At 35.5% G+C, this 21,933-nt stretch overlaps 1 protein-coding gene across 41 annotated transcripts in view; it reads left to right on the top strand.

Annotated features, from left to right (window-relative positions):
* The window catches only part of RIMS2 (regulating synaptic membrane exocytosis 2), a 511,335-nt gene that overhangs the window by 318,377 nt on the left and 171,025 nt on the right, over positions 1 to 21,933 (top strand). For all 41 annotated transcript variants that reach the window (XM_080377968.1, XM_080377979.1, XM_080377978.1 and 38 more), the window contains 3 exons: positions 968 to 1,036; positions 15,123 to 15,279; positions 19,583 to 19,699. In XM_080377968.1, the coding sequence (XP_080234094.1) occupies positions 968 to 1,036; positions 15,123 to 15,279; positions 19,583 to 19,699 (343 nt within the window). The remainder of the gene's footprint in view (positions 1 to 967; positions 1,037 to 15,122; positions 15,280 to 19,582; positions 19,700 to 21,933) is intronic.

Genomic DNA, 21,933 nt, shown 5'->3' with positions numbered 1-21,933 from the left:
CTCCCAGTTTTTAGTGGTATTTTTTTGTGTGTGTGTTTTCAGAATAAATCATCCTGTGATAGGAATAAAAAAAATCTTGCACGTGATAGAAGGTTTGGTGACAATTGGATTAAAGCTTCTTCCTTCTAGTTACCCACTTTTAGATGGCCAGAGAATGAGAACAGACATACCATCTTGCTGAAGAACACGCGTTTTCACATTTAAAACAAGTAAATGAATATTATCATTCACAAGCCAATGCTTAATCCTTATGTCAGCAATCAAATGCTGTTTAAAAGATGCCACAGAAGACAGAAGTTAAATTAAACTAAACACAAACTGACATATGTATTTGTCTTACGTGACCTACGTTTGTTTTGGCTCTAATTGTGGATGTGGAATCTGCTTTTGCAATGAAGCTCTAGCTATTTGGATAGGTGTACTCTTGCAGAGCATTTGATAGTTTGCTTCCTCTAAAGTATCACAGAGAGATTTTGTTTTTTCAGGACGCATTGTGTGCGTGAAGCTGCCTATTCTGATAATGCTTACTAATACATTAAAGAAAATGTTAATCCATTGAATATTATTACTATTGTTATTTTTTCTGGTGTTCAAAGACTTTGGGGAGGGATGCTGCCTTGTATATGAGAAAGTGGAAGGTGAACAGTGTGATGCCAGTTTCTATATGAAATGAATACACATAGATATGAAGTACATTAAAATATTTTATAGAAGCAATTTTTCAGCATTTCATTGAATATTACATTAAACATTTAACTGAAAATAGTTGGTACACTAATATATTTGCAATAATATAGCATTAATAATTTTCCTTATATGCTGATATTAATGCTTCATTGTCTAGTATGAAATGCTTACGTTATTTATGTATTATTGGCTGAGGATAGTTTTAACTTACAGTAAGATAAATTATACATTTCTGATTATTTATTTATTTATTTATTTATTTTTACTTTTTTTTTGTCAGGGTCCAAAAGAATCAGCGACAGTGAAGTCTCTGATTATGACTGTGATGATGGAATTGGTGTTGTTTCAGGTATTGCTAAATTTACTCTTCTACAGTCAGTAGAGATCTTTCTTATTTATAATATATTATTATGATTTTTGTAATGTTTTTCTGGTGAAAAATAAGTGAAACCTAAGTGTGTATTTTTCCAACAGACACAGCATGTGTATTATGGGTAATGCATATTTAACCACAAAAATTACTAACGGGAAAAAAATCAGTGTGTATTTCCTTGTTGCTTTTATAAAATGATAAAAATAGCAGAAAAGTATTTTTTTATTAAATGTGAATAAGAGTTTGTTTTTTTTTGGTTTGGGTGTTTTGGGTTTTTTTTGACAGAAGTTTAGGGTTGATATATCATTTAAAACTTCATGGTAGAATAATACCACTGACAAGAATCTGAAACCTAAACATTTAAGGCAGGGCAGGAGATATCTTAACAGATAATCTGATTTACTAAGAAGTATTGGAATTGGGAATTAAATGAGTGTTTGAGATAAAAAATTGTCATGTGAAAGATTATTTAACCTCCTATTCTAAGAGAAAAGGTAATACTGTAATCATAGCCGAAAACAAAAAAATCAGAGAATCATGTTCTGTTGCTGCCTGCAGCAGAGAATATATTTAGGATGCGGCCATGCCACCTTTTAACCAGTACTGATGGCTACTGGTACCAGTGCAGATCAGGCTGCACAGCTCAGTGTGTACTCTGTTATCCTGCTGCTCCTCCGAGATTTTTAATCCACTCAGAGTAGTCTGTGTTAGACAGTATCTGGTTCCCCTGCGTCAGGTCTAGCTAAAGTGTACATATACAGTGATTTGTGTACCTTACTCAGCAAAGGTGGAGCAGTATATGCTGCCTGGTCTATGCAGCAGTTGTAAGACCATGATCAGCTGGTTAGTCAAAACATACTCCTGCCATGCAGCCACCCGGCAGCATATGCGCAAATTTTATACGAGGTATACTACATGCTGCTGGCAGGCTAAGGAAGGGTATATAGGAAACAGGAGCCAAAGGAATACAGCTAAGCCTGGAGATAAGATTTAGGAAAGGAGGTAGAATAAGCAATCCCGGATATTGTAAGATGGGGTGCAGCCAAATATTGATAAATCCAAACATTTAGCGAGGTACCTAATTTATTGAGTTTACACAGCCCTGTCTTACAAAACTGGTACCAGTCTGAGCTCAGATGCATTTCTGTGTTGTCATATAGTCAGCCCTGCATTTCCAGATATTTTATGGTTATCTCTTACACTCCACTTAATTTTTAACCCTGCTGTTCCCTTGCCATAAGTCTTGTGCTTGCTGGGAAAATGGGATAATGGATTTTTTATTTTTATTAAACAGCATGTAAATTTTATGAAGAAGCCCCTTTTTTAACTAACAATGTTGTACAGACTTTGTGCTACTACCAAGGCAAATCTTATTGTGGGCATGTTTATTGGCTGTGTTTCGTTGTAGGTCTTTTGCTAGAGTATCTAGAAACCAGACATTTTTAAGGACAAGTTGTCCTTGTTCATGTTGGAACAATCTAACCTTGCAGATATTCCACAGCAAAACTCATTGTATCCCAAAGGATTATTTTTTTTCTTTACTGCATGAGCATTCACATTTTTGTTAACCTCTCCTCAGAGGTTTTGCGCTACTCTAAGGCTCCAGCAATTTTACTGGAAACTGAATGAATGTTGTGGATGGAAGACCACTAAAACATCTATCTTCCTTAGATCGTTTACCTTCAAACAGTGTTAGGCTCAGTTTTCAGATTAATACTTTAATTAGAAGGATATTTAGGATCACTTGATATATTCCCACTCCCCTGTTTGCTTTATACAGTCAGAAGACAGGAAGGATACGTAGCCAGAGTTGTGTGAGGTGCTGGAACCAGAAAGGCAGTGATCCTTAGAAGTCCCTTGTTTCTACTTACTGGTACTTTCAGTCTTAGGATGGTTAGCTTTCTGTATGTGCTTCATAGTCACTGAGGCTTTCAGATCGCCTGTCCTTCCAAAGGGAAGGATTTTCATATTCCTGTTGTCAGTTAAATTAGAAATATATCAACCTAACTTTGGAATGTAATAATAAAAGAAGGATAAAAGGGGGTTTGATGGTATACATTTAGAGAGCCCAGTATGATGCCATTTTGAAACTGAAATCTTTTTATTGTCCTGGGAAAAGGTACCAAGTTTTACAGAAGTTTTACCAGGTGCTTGAACAACAGTGGGATTCTTGTGAAACACCTAGATTTACAATTTTATGATTTCATAAACTCCTCTTTTGTCAACTTGAAATGTTATGGTCTTTACAGTTCAGTGAATGAGTCTACTTCCCTTACCTGAGCTTTTTTTGATGTACCTTTAGTTCCTTTAGGATCTTTTAACTTTTGGATTTCTGCTGACAATTCTACACAGTAGATGCATTTTAATTCAGGCTGGCTGTGTGGGTGGGAAAGTTTGATGTTCTTTTGGTTTTTAAATATTTATTTCTTGCCTACCTTTGTGCTGCTATAACTATGTTTGCAAGTCCTTTGATTTATCCTTGCCTTGTCTTACCATCCACATCCTTCTCTCATTTAAGGTTCTTCTATTAATTTGCAAACTCATCACAATCTTGAATTAAATATATACTTTCTTTGCACGAAACCATTTGTTTCTCGTTGTTTTCTTTCTATCTTATTTACCCCAGTTCTTTCATTTTGTGTTTCAGGTTTTACTTAACATGACACTTCACTTTGCTCTTTTTCCTTCTGCCATGTAATTACTCTAGCACATCATGTTTGTTTGCTAACATATGTTGGGTACTCTCAGTGATCCTTTCCATAAAATTAATGCTTATTCAAAATATTGGACCTGCGAACTAAACTCCAGAAACTTTTAATAAGAGCAAGAATTCCCTTTGGTTCCTCTTTAATTTACTTTTATTCAAAACAGTGGACTTGACCTTAAAGGTCCTTTCCAACCCAAATCATTCTATGATTCTGTGATTCTATGATTTCGTGAAATCCATGGACCTTTCTTGATCTCATGATGTATTTATTTATAGTTCATTGAAAGACATATGCTGTCTGGCTTGGCCATGTTTCTGATTGAAAGAGATTTTCTCTTTCTCCACAACACCTTTCTGTGTAGCTTCTCTGGTATTGGTCCCATAAGGTCAATTGACTTCATCTTTGGATAAGCTGGTGATAGGTAGAAATCCAACATTGGAAGATCTTGCTTAATGTACATCTGTAAGCAAGATTGTAATAGATTGTATTTGCTAAAACAGAGGGAACTTTATAAGGGACAGTCCATTGCATCATCATCTATTTTTAATATATCCGCAGTTGCTGTTTCTCACTGCTGTGGTACTTTGGATAGGCTAATTTAATTTCCTGGTGATAAAATGCTTAAATTATGTCTATTTACTAAACAATTCTTTTCTTTTTCACAAAAAGTTGGAACATCTCTTGGAAAAAATATTCATAAAAGCTATCACTTCCGGTGGCTTTGATTTTATCCTACTTAGACTCAATAAATTTCATTTTTATAACAGAGCGTGTTTTTTCAGTCAACAGGGAAGGCTTTTAAGAAAATAATGATAAAGCGGTTTACAAACTTCAGTTTATTTTTTTTCTGGTGTTATGTGTGTTCTATGCCAGCTACTGTCAGAAAGGGTTATAACATATTATGTATTTTTAAAAGTATGCAAAAGTAATTTTGACAAGATTTTAAAATAGCTCTCTTCATGTACAATACACATTCATTTCATTGGGATCAAAAACATTAGAACAGAATCCCTATTATATCTCATCCCTGCTGGATTTAATCTTAGCACAAGACAGCAGAAGGAGAGGCACTAGTAGTTCTGGATTTGTTTTTTAGTTTGCTTGTACTTAGCCTTCAAATCATTTAAAGCATTCATTCTGCTGTCATGAATACTTTGGCCCTTATAAACTTGCCTATCTATCATCAGCAGTTCTGTGTGGAAGCACATCAGCATCTTCACGTACCCCTTTAAATGCTTTTATGTGCTTATTGATAAAAGCAATATAGTATCTTTATATTGATTTTAGAAAAAATACACAGCACTTTACAAAACACCATTTAAATTACCATAACACTAAATACAATTCAATGAAAAGCAGGATGTTTTTTTTTTTCTTTCTATTGACCAAAGTTGAATGGGCATTACAGTAAAGGAAGTTCATTGAATATAGGCTATAATTTCTAGTTTTCTTCCCAGGTACTTCCTTTTAGTGTATGTTGAACCTTCTGTAACCTGCTGAGTACAAGTAACCTACTGAACCTGACTTTATGAACAGAGACACGTGTATTTTCAAGACCATTTAACCATAAAAAATCTCACTTATCATTGTTGTAATATAAATTATTGAGTGAGATATTAATGCTTAAGATTCAGCCCTACACCCATATCTCATCTGCACTGTATCATTTTATGAAACACTTGTAATCTGAGCTATGTTTCAACAGATGAATCCTGGAAGAACGTAAGGCAGTGAATTCTGCATAAACTGCATTGCAAGTCTCTGCAGAGAAGAGCTTTTCCAAGTAAAAGAATGCAAGCCTTGAGAAGAAAAATATTTATAGTGATAAGTTTTTCTGATTGTGCAAAAGATAGCAAGATGTTTCAGGAGCAAATAAGAATACAAATAAGATATTTATTCAGAGGATAGTTAGAGCCAACTAGATTAGAAAAAACAGTAACAACCAGTAAAGAAATTCTTTTTGAACCTACAATAATGGTTCTGTGTTTGAAGAAGAATGAAAAAAAATTACTAATTTTTGCTTCACTTCTCAAAACACCTGAGGAGTTCTTTGTTCAAAATAATTCTTTCACCATCATGTAGCAGCCTTCCCTGCAGAGGAAACAAAAGTCCTTCTGTCTATTTGCTGATAATGTGAACTGAATTTTTGTACCTGGATCCTGTTGGTGATTGTTGCTCAGAGCAGATACAGAACACACAAATGCCTTGGTTACAGTTTGAAATCAACTGCCCATTGAAAGACATCTTACAGCATTAGTACATAGATTGGCTGACTTCTACTGCTACTGAAATAAAGGATTTCATTGTAGGTCACCAGCTAGCCCTAAATGGGAGCCTGTAGTGTCCCAAAGGCCTAGTAACTACAGATATAAACATTGACAAGCTTTTAATTTTATTATATGTTGATATCCATTCTCAGGCTCTACCCTGCTTGTGGGTTCTTCCTTGAGTAACAAGTAGTTTAGGGTTCATGTGTCTCGAAAATTTCCCCCAAATTTGGAAGTGAAATTCAAGCAATATTAAAATTGTCCTTATGTTTACTCCTTAGGTCAAGGGGTCATTTTCCTTGCTTTTAAACAAATGAGGTGTATATTATTTACAACTTTATGCCTACAGTTCTTAACACAGGAATTTTTGTTATCATCCTTCAAGCTTTTCCTTGTATTTTAAGTTTCATTTTTAATGTGTCAAAGGCAAAGTTTAGTAATACTTTTACTATTTTTAAAAAAATATATCTTTAGTATCATTTTCTCAGTTCATAAAACATCTTTCTCTTCAAATTCTCTCAATGAATACATTATTTTAAAAAACTAGTTTTATGTTCCTAAATATAAGCTGTATCACTCCACTGTGAAAGTAAAGATGTAAATACATTGAAGTTTTACTTTCAGATTATCAGTAATTACCAGCAGCCTTCTCTTCTTTGAGTAAAGTTAAGCAAATATGAACTCAGTGTGTTAATTCATGTTCTACTACAGTCCTCATACCCACAGAGTGACGATGGCGTCTAACATACTGGAAAGCTGCAAAGTTGCATTCCTATCAGAGAGTCTCTTGATGGATACATAAGCACACATTGACATATGTTGAATATAATAATATATACATACATTGAGAATCACATAAGGGAAAACCTAGTTGGGATAAATTACAAATGTGGTAATGAGCACTTCTAAGGAAATACTCTGTGAAAGAACTGATAAATTCTAATTGTCAGTGTCAAGAGGAAGCTAATTTGGGGGACTTGCTTGGACAGCAGAAAATATAAATGGACAAGTACTAAAATGAGGGACAAGTACTAAAATGAGAAGAAACATCTGTATAGTTACTGTGGTTTTTGAAGCTTTGTACATCATACTGAGTGTAGGGGCAGCACTGAAAATGCAGCAAGCTCTTATTTATTACTGTATGGGAATGCTCTTCATACACAGTAACGATCAAAAGAGTTGTCTCAAGTGTAATGGGCCCACACATTAGTGCAGTAGAGCTAAAAACACCTTTTGAGTGAGTAACTATGTAGCAAGTAATTTGTTGTTCCTACTGTAATGTTTTCTAGTTCCTTTCATTGTAGATTAATTCTTCCCATATTTGTAGCATAACATTTGGATGCAAAAAAGGTAACCCATGCATAATGTATCTTCAATCTATAAACTATTCAGGTATCAATAATTCAATTTATTTGAGCAGTTACTGTCAGCACTTTTTCTGAGGACATAAAAGTTCTGCATTTAGATGTTCAAATCACCATAGAAGCTGTGCACATAAAAGAACTGAACTGTCACCAAAGTGCCCATGTGTGAAATCTAGGTATGTTAAGTATTTCTGGCAATTTGATTATAATTGTTTTAATTAATGCTTGTTCTAAGCCCAACCACAGTGAGTGTTAAAAATTAAATATCTAATAAAGAGAAAGCTTGATGCCTCAATCAAGTACAGTTGTTAAGTGGAGAAAATGCCACTTAACATCAATGTCTGAAACAATGCAATTATTTTGTCTGTGATGAATTGCTTTTTTAGAACAATTTTCATACAAAAAAATTCTTGCAAGTTAATCAAACAGCAAGAGATCTAAATTAAAAACTTGATTAGTACTTTTTAGTTGGTTTTTCTTAGAGTTATTTTAGTGCTGTTGATGTGAACCTCATATTTGGAAGTTTGTGATTTTCTGTAATTTTGTGCCTGAAAGCTTCTAAATTTTGTAACAGCTCATTAATACTAGTATCTGCTGAACATGTATGCTGCATAGCATAATATTAGCAAAGTACAGTCATACTGTGTGTGTGAATGCTTAAAGTCAAATGTATTAATATTCTCTCCTAAAACAGAGAAAATTAAAACCTGCTCAGAGGAAGCTATGTTTAGCGTGCCTTGTAAAATCCCTCATTTGATATGTATCATAGTTTTTAATGAAACCCTCCTATGAAAAAAAAGGTGGTGGCATTGCAGTTATCTTTGTCATGTGCCCATTTTTTAAGTGTCCGCAGCTCACAATTGTTTATCGCTGATTATCTCTGCGCTGATTATCAGGTTCCGTGTGCTCTGTGGTAGTGATTTAAGAGGCTTGCCATAGTTATAGAGCCTTTGATTCTATGGTAATGGCTTAATATTTATAGCTGCAAGCAGATTCCAATGTTTAATCTATTTTTACTACTGCTATAAATAGCTATCATCTGCTTTGCTCAATAACAGCTTCTTGGTCAAGTTGCGCTTATGACCTGTTTTTACTGTCTATAATTTATTTCTACAGGAAAATATTTTTACTTTCTTTCTCTAACCTTATTTCCAGGACATGTAAAATTTTTGAAATTGGAAGTTAAATCCTACCTTTTCCAATCGAGAACGTCACCATAATTTTTTGAATGTCACCTGTCTTGAGAGAGACATGAATGTTTCAACTCCTGGACATGCAAAGCCAGTCATGTTCTAAAGAGAATTAAATTCTCAAGTTAGGAGTACCAAAGTTACCACTTCATATCCTATGGTCAATCAATCACCAATAGCAGCTTTAAAGTCTGTTTGGGATTTAGAACTCCAGTGTTGATTGTCGAACATATTTATTACAGTTTGGCTGCTTCTGGGGTATATGGATTGGTGCTAGGCATGCTGTTAAGCCTCCCAAGTAAGCTTTGTGTTACTGTCATCTTCCTGAAGCTTTGTAACTGAGGAGCTGGCCCATTGCTTTCTCTGCATCTCTTGTGGCTGCAGGCACAGATTGCTTGTCTTTCCTCTGAAGCTCATGTGTCAATGAAAGGCACAAATTTCCTATATACAGAAGTATTTTGTTTGGTAAATAGTAATTGCAATAAAATCCACTGAAATTCAATGAAAGTATGAACAAGTGAAAGATGATTGCATCAATTATTTCAGTATCAGCAGAGTCTCAATATATTTAATCTTGTGAGGTTCATTAAAAAAAAAAATTCTCAGGTACTTTTTACATTCCTGCCGTATCCCACTGTATCCAAGGTGGTTTCTTAGACTTTCCGAATTTTGGGTTGAAATTTCATACCAGTTGAAGTCTCAAGGTAGAGTCTAGTATGGGGCATCTTTTTCATCTGGTTTCAGCTGGAGATAAAAATCAGTGAATAGGTGGCATAAAGACATGGTGGATCCCACTGGCTGGGCACACAGTGTGTGCTGTCTCTGTGATTCAAACACAAATTTCATTCCAGAACGGTAATGGTCATGATAAAAAAGAAAAGATATAATGAACTATACTTTCCTTTTAACTATGTTGTTCTGATATCTATGTTTAGAAAGTAAAATAAATATCATGCTAGCCCTGAAGCTTGGAAATCTGCATCTAACATAAAAATAAAACAGTAAATAAATAAAAAAAGAGAATTTTAATAAAAAATCCAATACTTCAAAAGTTTTCTCCACATAAATAAGAAAAGCTTGCTTTTAAATAAATATAAAGACTTGAAGACCAATGAATGATCAAACTGTGATATATGGAGACTAAGTGCCTTCAAGACAGATACTGTAACTCTGAATTATCTGATCTGCCAAAGGTGGCTTTAGGCAGACTTGCTTAAGTTCAGAACTGATCAAGAAACTTTCTAAGCTCTTACCTTTTGGATCTGAAAATTTTGTATTTGATTATAATTTTTTTTCTTTGAAAGTGTTTCTCAGAACTGGCATAGTCTGAGTGATTAGTTGGCTAGCTCCTACATAAGCCTAGCAGTTTTCTTAGATTCCCAGAAAATGAAAAAACAGTTTTTATTTTATCCCTATTCGATTCTTTTAAAAAAGACTCTAAGATACATAATGTCAGGAGAACATGCAGGGCTTTGTATCCTGAGTGGATGGAAGCATCCTCCTTGCATCCTTGATTTTGGCACCTAAGTCCAAAACATGCATCTTCTGTGAGCTCTATCTACATGGCTGTATAAACGTGTAGCTTTTTGTATTGTTTTTCTGAAATACCTGACTTTCCTCATGCATTCATGCAGTTTAAATCTTTTCCTTTACAGATTAGATTTTGTTCTGGCTGTAAAATACTGGATTCATAATAACTATACTCAAGAAACCTAAGAACCTTACTGGATCTATCCTTAAACACCTTTCTCTCCACCTTAAACACATATTAATATTTTCTCATATTGCAACTTTATAGAATAAAAGTATTAAATTCTACCAATAGTCACAGAAAGTTGTGTTCTGTGAAAATCTGATACAGTTCTTTTCAGTATGAGACAGCGTTCTATGTTGCTTTGGCTGCTAGCTAGTGAGATAAGGCAGAGCACTACATCAACACTATAAAACTGAAGGATGACTTTGGAATTCACTCATATTAGTGGGTTGCCTTACTGAAACTGCTATTTTGCAGTGTGACCTGCTGGCAAAATAAAAGTTCGTAAGTATAGTAGTTTTGTTTTCAGTAAATTAATTATAAATTTTGAAGTTTATTTTCTGGCAACAAAGCATAGACAACATTAATCTGTTTCTTTGAATGCAGCTAGCATATCTAGTTTTGTTAATGAAAAAGTATTACGAGTGATGATAGTTTCTGCCTTTTAAAATTGTTATAAGGAAGCACTACCAGTATTAGTTACCAGAAAGCGTTGCATTTCTACTTCCAATTTAATATAAACCACTTTCTGATCAGAATTATACTCAACAATTTAATTAGTCATGTATTTTAATTTATTGCAATAATAATGTGGAAGCGGTCAACTACAATAATAAGTTAGAGTTGGAGGAGGCTTTTTGTTTCAAAGTAATTAATTTGTTGATGTATACAGATTTAATAAATTTAAATATTTTGATTTACTAGTGATCACTTAGGGGAATTTTTTAGACAGAGTAGGATTTTGTTGGTGTTTTGTTAATTGAATTCCTTGCCCTTCACTATGTTCATTTAGGTAGAATACATTGTGCTATTGCTCATTCCTTTTGTGCTTTGGTGTGTGTACTTGCCAAGTATTGTATAAAACTGCTGATTTAAATGGTAGATTCTCTTTTAAAGGATTTTCCAATTTCTTCATATTACAGCTCCTCATGTTTTTCATCTTCAAATGTTACAAATGTGTGTGCAGAATACCAAGAACCATCTCTGTGCTTTTGATATCTACAGATATGGGTTATTAGGATAACAACAGACATTACTCTGTCATGTGTACTTGTACTGAAAATCTTGTTTTTTTTTTATTTCATCATATATAAGTTCATAATAACTTGCTGTTTACTTATGTGTGGTGGGTTGACCATGGTTGGATGCCAGGTGCCCACCAAAGCTATTGCTCCCCTCCTCAACTGGACAGGGGAGAGAAAATCTAACAAAAGGCTTGTGGGTTGAGATAAGGACAGGGAGAGATCAGTCACCAGCTACCATCAGAGGACAAACAGACTTGAGCACATTAATTTAATTTATAACCAATCAAATCAGAGTAGGATAATAAGCAATAAAACCAAATCTCAAAACCACCTTCCTCCACCCCACCCTTCTTCTCAGGCTTAACTTTACTCCAGATTTTCTCTACCTTCTTCCTGCAGCAGCAGAGAGGGATGGGGAATGGGGCTGTGGTCAGACGCTGCCTCTGCTGCTCCTTCCTCCTCAGGGGGAGGCTCCTCACACTCTGCCCCACTCCCGCCTGGGTCCCTCCCATGGGACAAGTCCTACACAAACTTCTCCAACACGAGTCCTTCCCCTGGCCTGGCAACCCATGGCGAGGGACCCAGCGTGGGTCCCCGCGGGGTCACAGCCCGGCCAGCAGCCCTGCCCCAGCCCGGGCTCCTCGCCATGGGGCCACAGGTCCTGCCAGGAGCTGCTCCAGCGTGGGCTGCCCGTGGGCTCACAGCCGCCTTCGGGCACCCACCTGCTCCGGCGTGGGGTCCTGCACGGGCTGCAGGTGGGGATCTGCTCCAGCATGGACCTTCCTGGGCTGAGGGGCACAGCCTGCCACACTGGGGGCTGCACCACGCGCTGGGGGGAACCTCAGCTTCGGTGCCTGGAAATGGCCTCCTCTCACATATTCTTATTCCTCTCTCTGTCTGCAATTGCTGTTGCACTAGTTTTTTCTCCTTCTTAAACACGTTATCCCAGAGGTGCTATCAGCATCGCTGATGGGCTTGGGCTTGGCCAGGGGTCTCGGAGCCAGGTGGCATGGGCTCTGTCGGACAAGCTTCTGGCAGCCTCTCACAGAAGCCACCCCTGTAGCCTCCCACTACAAAAACCTTGCCACACAAACCCAGTACAATACGTTTTCAGATGATGCCTTTCTATTCTCCCCAATTCTATCAATTTGTATTTTAAAATTTAAAATCTTCTTGCCACTTTAAGACTATCTTTAGAAATTAGTTTATTTCTTATTGCTACTTACAACACTTTGCAATTAATATAATCAGCAAAAATAACTGATAAGCCTTTTTCAGATTTTTCAGTTTTAAATGAAAATATTAAACATGGTCAGAATAAGTTGTTCATTGTGAAATTAGAAAAAAATGTGGTTTATATTGTAAGGATGCTGTTGCAAGTAATCACCTATTGTCATAGTCAAAACCCAAGCCTTTCTGAATTGTCCCTATTTCAGTTGGGCTTCTCTGCAGAAAATATGGATTTGGGGTATTGTTTTATTTCAGTATATGGTATCATATCGTAGCATAATAACTGCTCATGGATTCAGTACATTTCTAGTCTATCCAAAAGCAGTCTGCAGAGCTCTCACTTGTGGTCTTAACTCTCAGAATTGCTTATAGCTTTTCTGCTCTGTGGGGCAGCAGATAGTGGTCTACAAAGCTCCTCACAAGTGTCTTGCATTCCTTTGGTTGCCAGTTTCTTACCTGTAGAGATTTTTTGGTGACATCTTATCCAGAGTCTTCAAAGAACCTGCAAAATGATCCTCTTCATTTTCCTGCCTCTCTGTGCTCTGCAGTGCATTTCATGTTCTTTCAGCTTCTGGGGAAATTAAAATAACTAACATGTATGTCTTTTCCCTGCTTTCTCTAGAAATGATGATTTTATTAAGTAGTTCACTGTGCATTATTTTTTTATTGAGGACAATATTTGTTAGTGTATAAAACTGGCAAATATCTCAAGGATTTGCTTAATTAAGAAATTTGTTATTGCTTTGTTAAAATTTTTATCTTAATATTGTTGAGCTTCCAGCTGCTACTTTAACTTTTTCTCTTAGAGAAAGAAAAAGAATTCTAGTCTATTGATTTCCAGACTGACTTACAAAAAATTTATTCAGACATCTATACTTTACTGGTTAGCGGAAAACACCCTGTTTCAAACACAGGTAAAATTCCCCCTGTGCCTCCTTTGGTGATTTCACCCAGAACTGTGTTGCACTGCTCCTTACAATTTTTATCAGTGTGTATGCTAATAAGTGTACTTCACAGATGGGATAAAATTCTGTAGTTTATTACTGACTCTCAGCTGTGACTACACATAACGTGACTTGATTGCTTTGAAGCGGGGAGAGTGTATGTGATCCTCGACATTGTCATATTAATGTAATGTAATAATGATGTACTATTTTTCCCCATATGTACACACAGACAGACACACAAAAAGCAGCTTGCTCCTAAATATAGGAGGAAGAAGTTATTCATGAGTTAGTGTTTCACATATATCCTTGGTCCTAAGGCCACACAGTAAATATGAATACTCAGTTGCAATATTGAACATTCTTGGAACCATAAAATGGAATGAATTAATGAGGTTGTGCTTAGGTGCTTACTGAACATTTTCCAGGAAGAACAGTCTGGAGTAGAAGACCAAATACTCCTGGACTTTCAGAAAATTCCCATGGGAAAAGATTTACACTTTTATGAGCCAGAATTTTTCCAGTGCCAGGTAGATCTCTCTAAATATTCTTAGTTGGTTACTGTCCTCGGAACAAAAAGTCATTTATATCAGTTGGCATAGCCACCAGGAGCTGTCTGAAGACCTATTTCTGCAAAACACTATCATCAGATTAAGATTTGCAATTCTTCCATCTCTTATCATCATATATTAATTTGATCATCACAAAATTTGTGGAAACTTCTTTGAAATTGGTGTATATCTAACATCTTTTTTTCACAGAGAGTATAGTACCCTGGGACAGTGAATTTAACTTTTTGAATTAGATGCAGACAGTCATTTCAATACATTCAGCTTTCTAAAATGATTTTTCTCAAAGGCCCGTGTGAAATGTCCATGTGGTAGCCTTTTAAGCTTTTTAAACTGGAAAGGCTTTTGCTTAGGCAAGTTGTGCCTTCTATTATCCCAATTCAAATTTAGGTCCAAGATGTTAGCATGTGTCTGCATGGCCTTAGCTCATATATTTGTGAAGGATTCATGTTTAAGTTCAGAACACTGGGAGTGAAATCGATGTCATGGAGTCATGGTTACTTTAATTGTTTCTGAAATACAAATCTTTCTTGAACCCAAACTCTGGATTTAACACCATAGTAGTTTCCCAGATTTTTAAACTGAACTTTGGAGTAGTTTTTAATCGTGGACATTTCTATTTCAAGTATGTTATGTTTAATTGTTACAATACAACGTTAATTATATGGCAATAAACAATTCTTTATGCTATTCCAAGGGGAAAATTCAGTTTTATTAGGTTTATTATTGTGTCTCATATTGACCACAAATAAATGGTAAATTTGGATATTTTGATTATTATAAATTCCCAGTTTGGTGCATGGCAAACTCCAGAAACTATAGCTGTATTTAAATTAAGCGTAACAACAGGAATCAATTTTACATATGTATTTTTTATTTCAAAACCCAAGAAGATGACATGGTACCATTTGGATCAAATTCTGCCTTTTGTCATGCTTCTAAATACTACAGATATGGTAGCAAATGAAAAAGTGCAATTTCAGATTCATTGAATATTTGCATTTCTTTTTAGATTATCGACATAATGGGAGAGATCTTCAAAGTTCAACGCTATCAGTGCCAGAACAAGTTATGTCATCTAATCATTGCTCTCGATCAGGGTCCCCTCACCGTGGAGATAGTATAGGACGGACTAGATCATGGTCTCCCAGTGTCCCTCCCCCACAAAGGTAAACTGTTATTTAATGCGGTGTTGATCCTGTAACAATACTGGAAAGAATCTTCAAACTTTCAAAATGGCAGTGAATTAGCTAGATCTTATGAAATAATGTAAAGCTGGTAGTATTTTTTTTACATTATACTGAATTTATACATTACTGTGCAAAAATTCACCTGATATTGTGTTATTTTTCATCAATACATTCCAATCTAAGGAAAGAAAAATGTTTCTCCATATTTTCCTTTTTCAAGAGCTATTTAGAAGGTGCCACGTTTTATAGCATGTGATGGTTTGACATTTTCTTAGCATTCATTTGTCAGTAGCTGTTTTCAACCTTTTTGTCTGTGTAGAATTAAGGTTCTGGGAGAGCCATACTTCCTGCCTTTTCTACTGTTCTTTTCAAACTTTTAATACATTGAGAATAAATTGACACACATACAATTTTATACTGAAAAATATCAACTCTTGATCTTCTAAGGCCTCTGATAACTGTTTATCTTGTGAAACAAAGATCAGGACATTTCTTCCAAAAGCTAGCCATTTTGGATAATAACTACTACTTGGTTGAATATAGTGTTGAAGCCAGAAATAAGAATTTTCCTGCATGGGTAAGTTTTGTTAAGAGAAATCAGAAGGATAGATGTAAAGGGGAATGAAGCCTGTTTTCTAGCATTTTGTCACTATGTATGGGTAGGTTTCCAGCTGATGTAATTCAGCTGGAACAAAAGAGGAAGTTCTTTTCTTTGCCCATAATGTTCACCATTCCTGTTGAATACTAAAGATCTGGTAGCCAATATTTTCTGTCAGGTATATGTGTCTGTCCCTTTCTTCTATAGCCATTCTGATTCTCTTGTGTTCTGTTTTCTTTTCTGTTATCTTTGTTCTTTATGTTAGCTTAAAATTCTCTTGCTTTCATATTCTCTCACTTAGGAGTTTACTTACAATTTCCTCTAACAGATACAGACTAAACGATATCCTTTTGCATTAGTGAGGTATTAGGATCCCAAATTATCTCATATCGTCACAGACAGCTAAAAGGCAGAAACTGTAAGTTTCTACTTGAAACCTAAACCTGTATGTAAATACAGCCTAACTTTGAATGAAACAGAAACAGAAACACAGAGGGGCCTCCTCGGATTTCTACTATACTGATTTCAGTCTAAGTATTTGCCTGTGCCAACTCTCCTGGGTTTATTTGTCTTGGATGTAGACATACATGTGAGCAAAAGAAAAATCTCTTTGTGTGTGCATTTCTGGTTTTGTGTGTGAGTGCGTGTATGTGCATTTGGCTTGTTACCCAAGCTAGTAATTAACACTTGTCTAACACCATTGAAAAACCTTTTCATTTTCTTGTGGTTTTGTATTTCTTCACATGTATGAAATGTTTCTTGCCTCCTGAGTTTCCTAAACCTGAATTTTTAAACATAATTTTGAACTTACAGAGAAAAATGTTTCAGCTGTTTCCTATAATGTCACAATCAAATGCATTCTTTATCTAATGTTTCCCCGCCCACACAGCAAATCATTTCTTTGAGGAACTGTCAAGCCCAGAGAACTGGGTTGCCAGCACTGAGAGTTTGTAGAAAAGAAGGATAATCCTTGGGTTACAGAAATGTACTTTTTTAATTCTAATAAAAATCCAGGTGTACTTGGCAAAGCTATAAGCATTATTAATCACATTTGCACCATGTTTAGCTGCTATACGTGTACAGTTTATAGACCTGTTCTAGCTGTAGTAAGCATGCTGCATACCCAGAGATCTCCCAGTTACTGATTGATGCCAATACAGGCAGGAGTTCTTGGGCCACAGAAGTGTAAGTCAGAGTTACAGCTTAGAAGTCATTTTGCAGTCTCAGTCCTTCTACCAGATTTGGTTGATAAACTCCACCAAAGCCACATTACATAGCAGCTGACAGGAAATTGTTACTGCTCCTGTAATGTTTTCAGGTAATAAATAGACTGTTATTCTCTCTGTAGATCAGAATGCAGTTTAGACTGTGGCAGGTACTGAACAGCATCATGTTTAGGTTTTTCTAAGACTGCATTTGAAAAAAGTGAGATGAAGGTAACTGCAGAAAGTGATTAGGCTGAGATGATGTGGTAAATCTAGTGGAAGGCTCGTTATTCTCTATCACCACCTGCAATTACACCTTTTCACCTGTTACTTGTTATCCGGTTGCTCTATACATGTTCTGTCAACTGCAAGAAAGTTCTAAAGGAGTGAAGACATATGTTGTGAAAGCAACTTTTCTTATAGAACAAGTTTAATTGGAGAAAGTATGTCATTTTCTGTCAAATAGTGAATCTGGCTGACAAAAGCATCCTTAGCAGAGTGAAAGAGAATTGAAATAGTGGTAACACTTTGAAGCAGAAGTACAGTTGTGTAGGATGTTAAAAAGCAGCATGAAGTCGGAATTGGATATAATACAGAAATTTAAAGAAGAAATGATTTATTTAGAACAATAAAGCAACAACACAATCTTATTGAAAGTTATTTGCACAGGCAGGATGGTACTGAGTTTTCAGGACTAAGGTTTATAATCAGATTTTAGGCAGGAGTTCTGATTGGGCAGACAGCAAAAGTCAGATCTCTGGGAAGCTTTGCAAAGAAGTGACACCTTGAGAAGGCTTAAATATTGAAGTCAAAAGAAAAAAATAATAAAATAAGATGATAATGCTATAGACAGAAAAAAAAATCAAGATATATTTTAATTTTTTGAAACCTGAACAAAAGGAGAGACCCTGAGGAAAAGGATCAGGCAGAAACTAGAATTCAGAAAGTAGTAGTGAAAATTGGTTGTTGGGAATACTGTAACAGTTAACTAAGAGCAGCAGAGGAGCCCTGTCAATGTCCATTTTGGAGCACAAATATACATGAAAAAGTCCAATGGCAGGGTAAGGGCTATACTAGGTTTTCTATCGTCTTGATATAAATATGGGGGTTAAAATAGAAAGAAGCAGTTGCAAGAAAGAGTAGAAGGCAGTATAGTAACTTTTAATACGGCAAATGTAAAGTTTACTAGCCAGACTAAACTTTTTATTTGACTTTATGAAAGCCAGAGTGGAGAAATGCTTAATGAGAAATGAGGTAGAGCTGAAGGCAAATGTTTATGTGTAGTGCAGCATCTTCATAGCACTTATATGCAGAAATAAACAGCAATATGGTAGTGACAGTGAAGCTTGCACATACAGGTTAACACTAACCAGGGACTCGCAAATGATAAAGGAAAAGGATGACAGGTACCAAAAGGGCAGACAAAGTGACAAGGAAGGACGCAGGAACTGAATGGCATAAGGGATTGGGGGGATAAAAATAAAAAAAATTAAAAAATAAAAAAAGAAGAAAGCAGCCTACATTAGAGAAGACTGCAAGAAAGGACCGAGGAGGAAGAAGAATTTATTGGTCTAAAATTGGAATTTGTGTGGAGGGAAACATGCAAACTTATTTTCAAATATATACAAAACAATTATGTTTTAGATATCCAATAATTATTACAGTTAACTGTTGCCTTTCTATCTTCCTATTCTCATGGATCTGTTTAACAGAGCAGACGTGGTGAAGTTAGTGTGCATCAGTAGGTATTAATGGTTAAACTGAGTGAAGCAATCGATGGACAAAGCTTTGGTCTCAAACAGTGCAAATCTGTAAAGGTGGTTGGTGCTTTTTAATGGAGCCTGCATTATGTGTGCTACTTATACCCAATTAAACAGTTCTGTCTTTTTCAGCTTCTATGCTAGTGAGATTACAGAATAAGCTTTCCAGTGCAAAAAACCCATCTGTTACTTAATTCAGATGACAATGTTTTCAGCAGACTGCACTCTACCATGACAGCCAGAAGTCCTCATTGTGTCTTACTACGATTTACAACTTTACAGTATAGCCAAACTCAAGAGTTCATGGGAGAGTCTTCACAGTGTATGTTTCAGCTAGAAAGGAAATTTTCCTTGAAGGTATTAGTCTGGAAAGACTAATGAAATCTTGCCTAAAATTGACCTTTTAAATTAAACAAGCAAACAAACAAAGAACACTAAAAAAGTTATCCTCTCACTTTCAGAACAAACATTAAACAAAAGAAAAAAAACACCTATCCCTAGCCTGAACTTAGCACCTTTTTCTGTAGGAGAAAATGTTTTTACCATGAGATTTAAAATTACTTAAAAGTATGCAAAAGACAGGTCAGCTAACATATCTAATTACCACCATGTTTGCTAATAATTGTCTGTACAAACCATTATTGTACAAACCACAAACCAGTGAGGGGTGGTGGTCCAGACACACCCAGAACTCAGAATGTGATGTCTTTTATCCTTAGTCGGAATGTGGATCAGGGACCACGAGGGACTCGATCTACTCCTGCGCATTACAATACCCTGAACCGAATGGATAGACACCGTGTTATAGATGACCACTACTCCCCGGACAGAGAGAGGTAAATATCTGACTGGAATTAGAAACAGCTGTAGCCTACACTCATCAACATGAATTATTTCAGCATGGTAGCTACTAAAGTAAATAGCAAAATTACTTACCTAATCCCACAGGTGAGCATTTCCCTACTCATTTATCCAGTGGTTACGTGACATACGTTAAAAAATATTCAGTGCACACAAGGGTGACAAAACTGTCAAGTTAGTGTATCTTTGCCAAAAAAGAACTTGAAAAATCTATGAGAAATTCTACAATATAAAAGACAAATAGCTTAGTTGTCCTTTTTTATAAAAATATTTGTAGGTACTGTATTAATACATTCTTTAAGTACTGAGTATCTTTAGAAAGATCTAGCAGTAGATTTGGTAATTTTTGCTGATGAATAAAGAGGCATAAAAATTAATAGTTTCAGCTCAGTATTAATGTAATTATTCCATTGGATACAGTGCAATTCATGGACATAACAAAAGTATGTTCTACCACTCTGTTGGTCTTTTCTCAACTTTATGAGCCGTCTTGTGGGGGTGGTGGGGAAGGTTATGGCAATGTATGTTAGAGTGAAATCGAGGTCTTTGTGTTTAGAGGCACATCTTACCATGACTAATGTTTTGCCTAATGGAATTTCCCAAAGAGTGAGTAGAGCTGTAACAGCCTTTATGAATTTGAATGATGTAAAAAAGAATTGAAGACAATAATTGGCTACTGTAGTTCATTTTGCTGATCTAATTGTGACATAAAAAAAATTATAAGATCTTTCTCACCTCATTGTCTTCAGGTCAGAAAATCAAAAGAAAAAACATTTTTTACCTTTAATGCTGAAAATCTTCCAGCTTCTTATACCTGCACATTATAATCAGAAAGGCATGACTGCTGGATATTGTCCCACTTCATAGCTGCATATAGCAGGGAGTAATACATTTTGCAATCTTACTGAGTGCTGTCACTAGAATTTGAAGTTAATACTTTTATAGATTATTATTACAGGTTATTCCTCAAATATCAAAGCACATAATTGGTGTTGCTAGCTTCAGTACAAAGAATTCAAGAAATCAGTGGCTTTTTGTTAGCAATATTGACCAGAAAAGGTGAATATGTTTTAAAAGAACTTAATATGATTGTCAATGATTGTAAGGAATGTAAGACAAAATTATTCAGAAAATAAATAAATAAATAAACTGTTCCTAATTAGGTAAGTTAGAAAAAAGAGTGCCAAAAGAAGAAACAAAAAGCAGATCTAGTCAAGCAATTTCTAATTGAATTTGGCAAAAAAAAGTCAAATGGACAAAAAAATTAAGATATTGAAAAGCAATCACGTATTTATCATCCAAAATGTAAACTGTATTCATTAGAAGTATAATAGCTCATAGGTGAATGTCTTTTTTGCATTAAATTATTTAATAGTTCTATTTTAGTTACAGAGAGAAGAATAGTATTTAGTTGGCTCATGAGGCTATCTGATTTTCAGACAGAAGGCAGTAACTTAAGGATTCTGAGCCATTTCCTTAAAAGAAAAGAACGTAGTGCTTTTGGGACAATACTATGTTGAGTTTTAGACCAGTCATTCTTGAAATAGGATCTAAACTTGTCCCTAGAGCTTGTGTATGCCTTACCGAATGCTCACGGGTTTGTTCACTCTGCCAGTTTGCTTGCTGGCTCCCGTACAAATACATAGCAGTGAAAGGTGCCTTGAAGTACAGCACTACAATCTTTCCCCACCACTTCAATCATAAAACTTGTATTGGACTGACTTGGCTTAGAGAAAGAGAACTGGTTTTTCAGAATGTGTCAGAAAAACAATGTCAGAAAGTTGTTGTTGATGAGATTTTTGAATTCTCACTTGACCATTCTGGATCAATAGGTATTTGCTCGTTAGGTGTGTTCTGAATCTCTGAACGCAGGTTTGTCAACTGTATTTTCCAAAACACACAGAGAAGGTCTCCTGATTGTACAGGGTGCGTGGTTGCCTGTGTAATCAGATTGTTGATTAGTTATGCCTTTATTGCAATATACAGTTTCTGAAGCATATTGGTTTTAGGCAACACTCAAGAGAATAGAAAAACACTACTCCCAAACATTTGTCATATTTTATATTAATTGTTAGTTTGACAGTGGTTTTATGAAAGGAAAGATTATTAGGCTTCAAATTTTGTTAGTAAATATTTGTGATACTGTCTGTGCTACCTAATAAAAAACAATGGTGTGTACTAAGTCCCTAAAGTAACTCTTTAATGATGT

The sequence above is a fragment of the Falco punctatus genome (genome assembly GCF_963210335.1).
Source record: "Falco punctatus genome assembly, chromosome: 3".
NCBI lineage: Eukaryota > Metazoa > Chordata > Aves > Falconiformes > Falconidae > Falco > Falco punctatus.
This window is presented reverse-complemented; position numbering and strand designations above follow the sequence as displayed.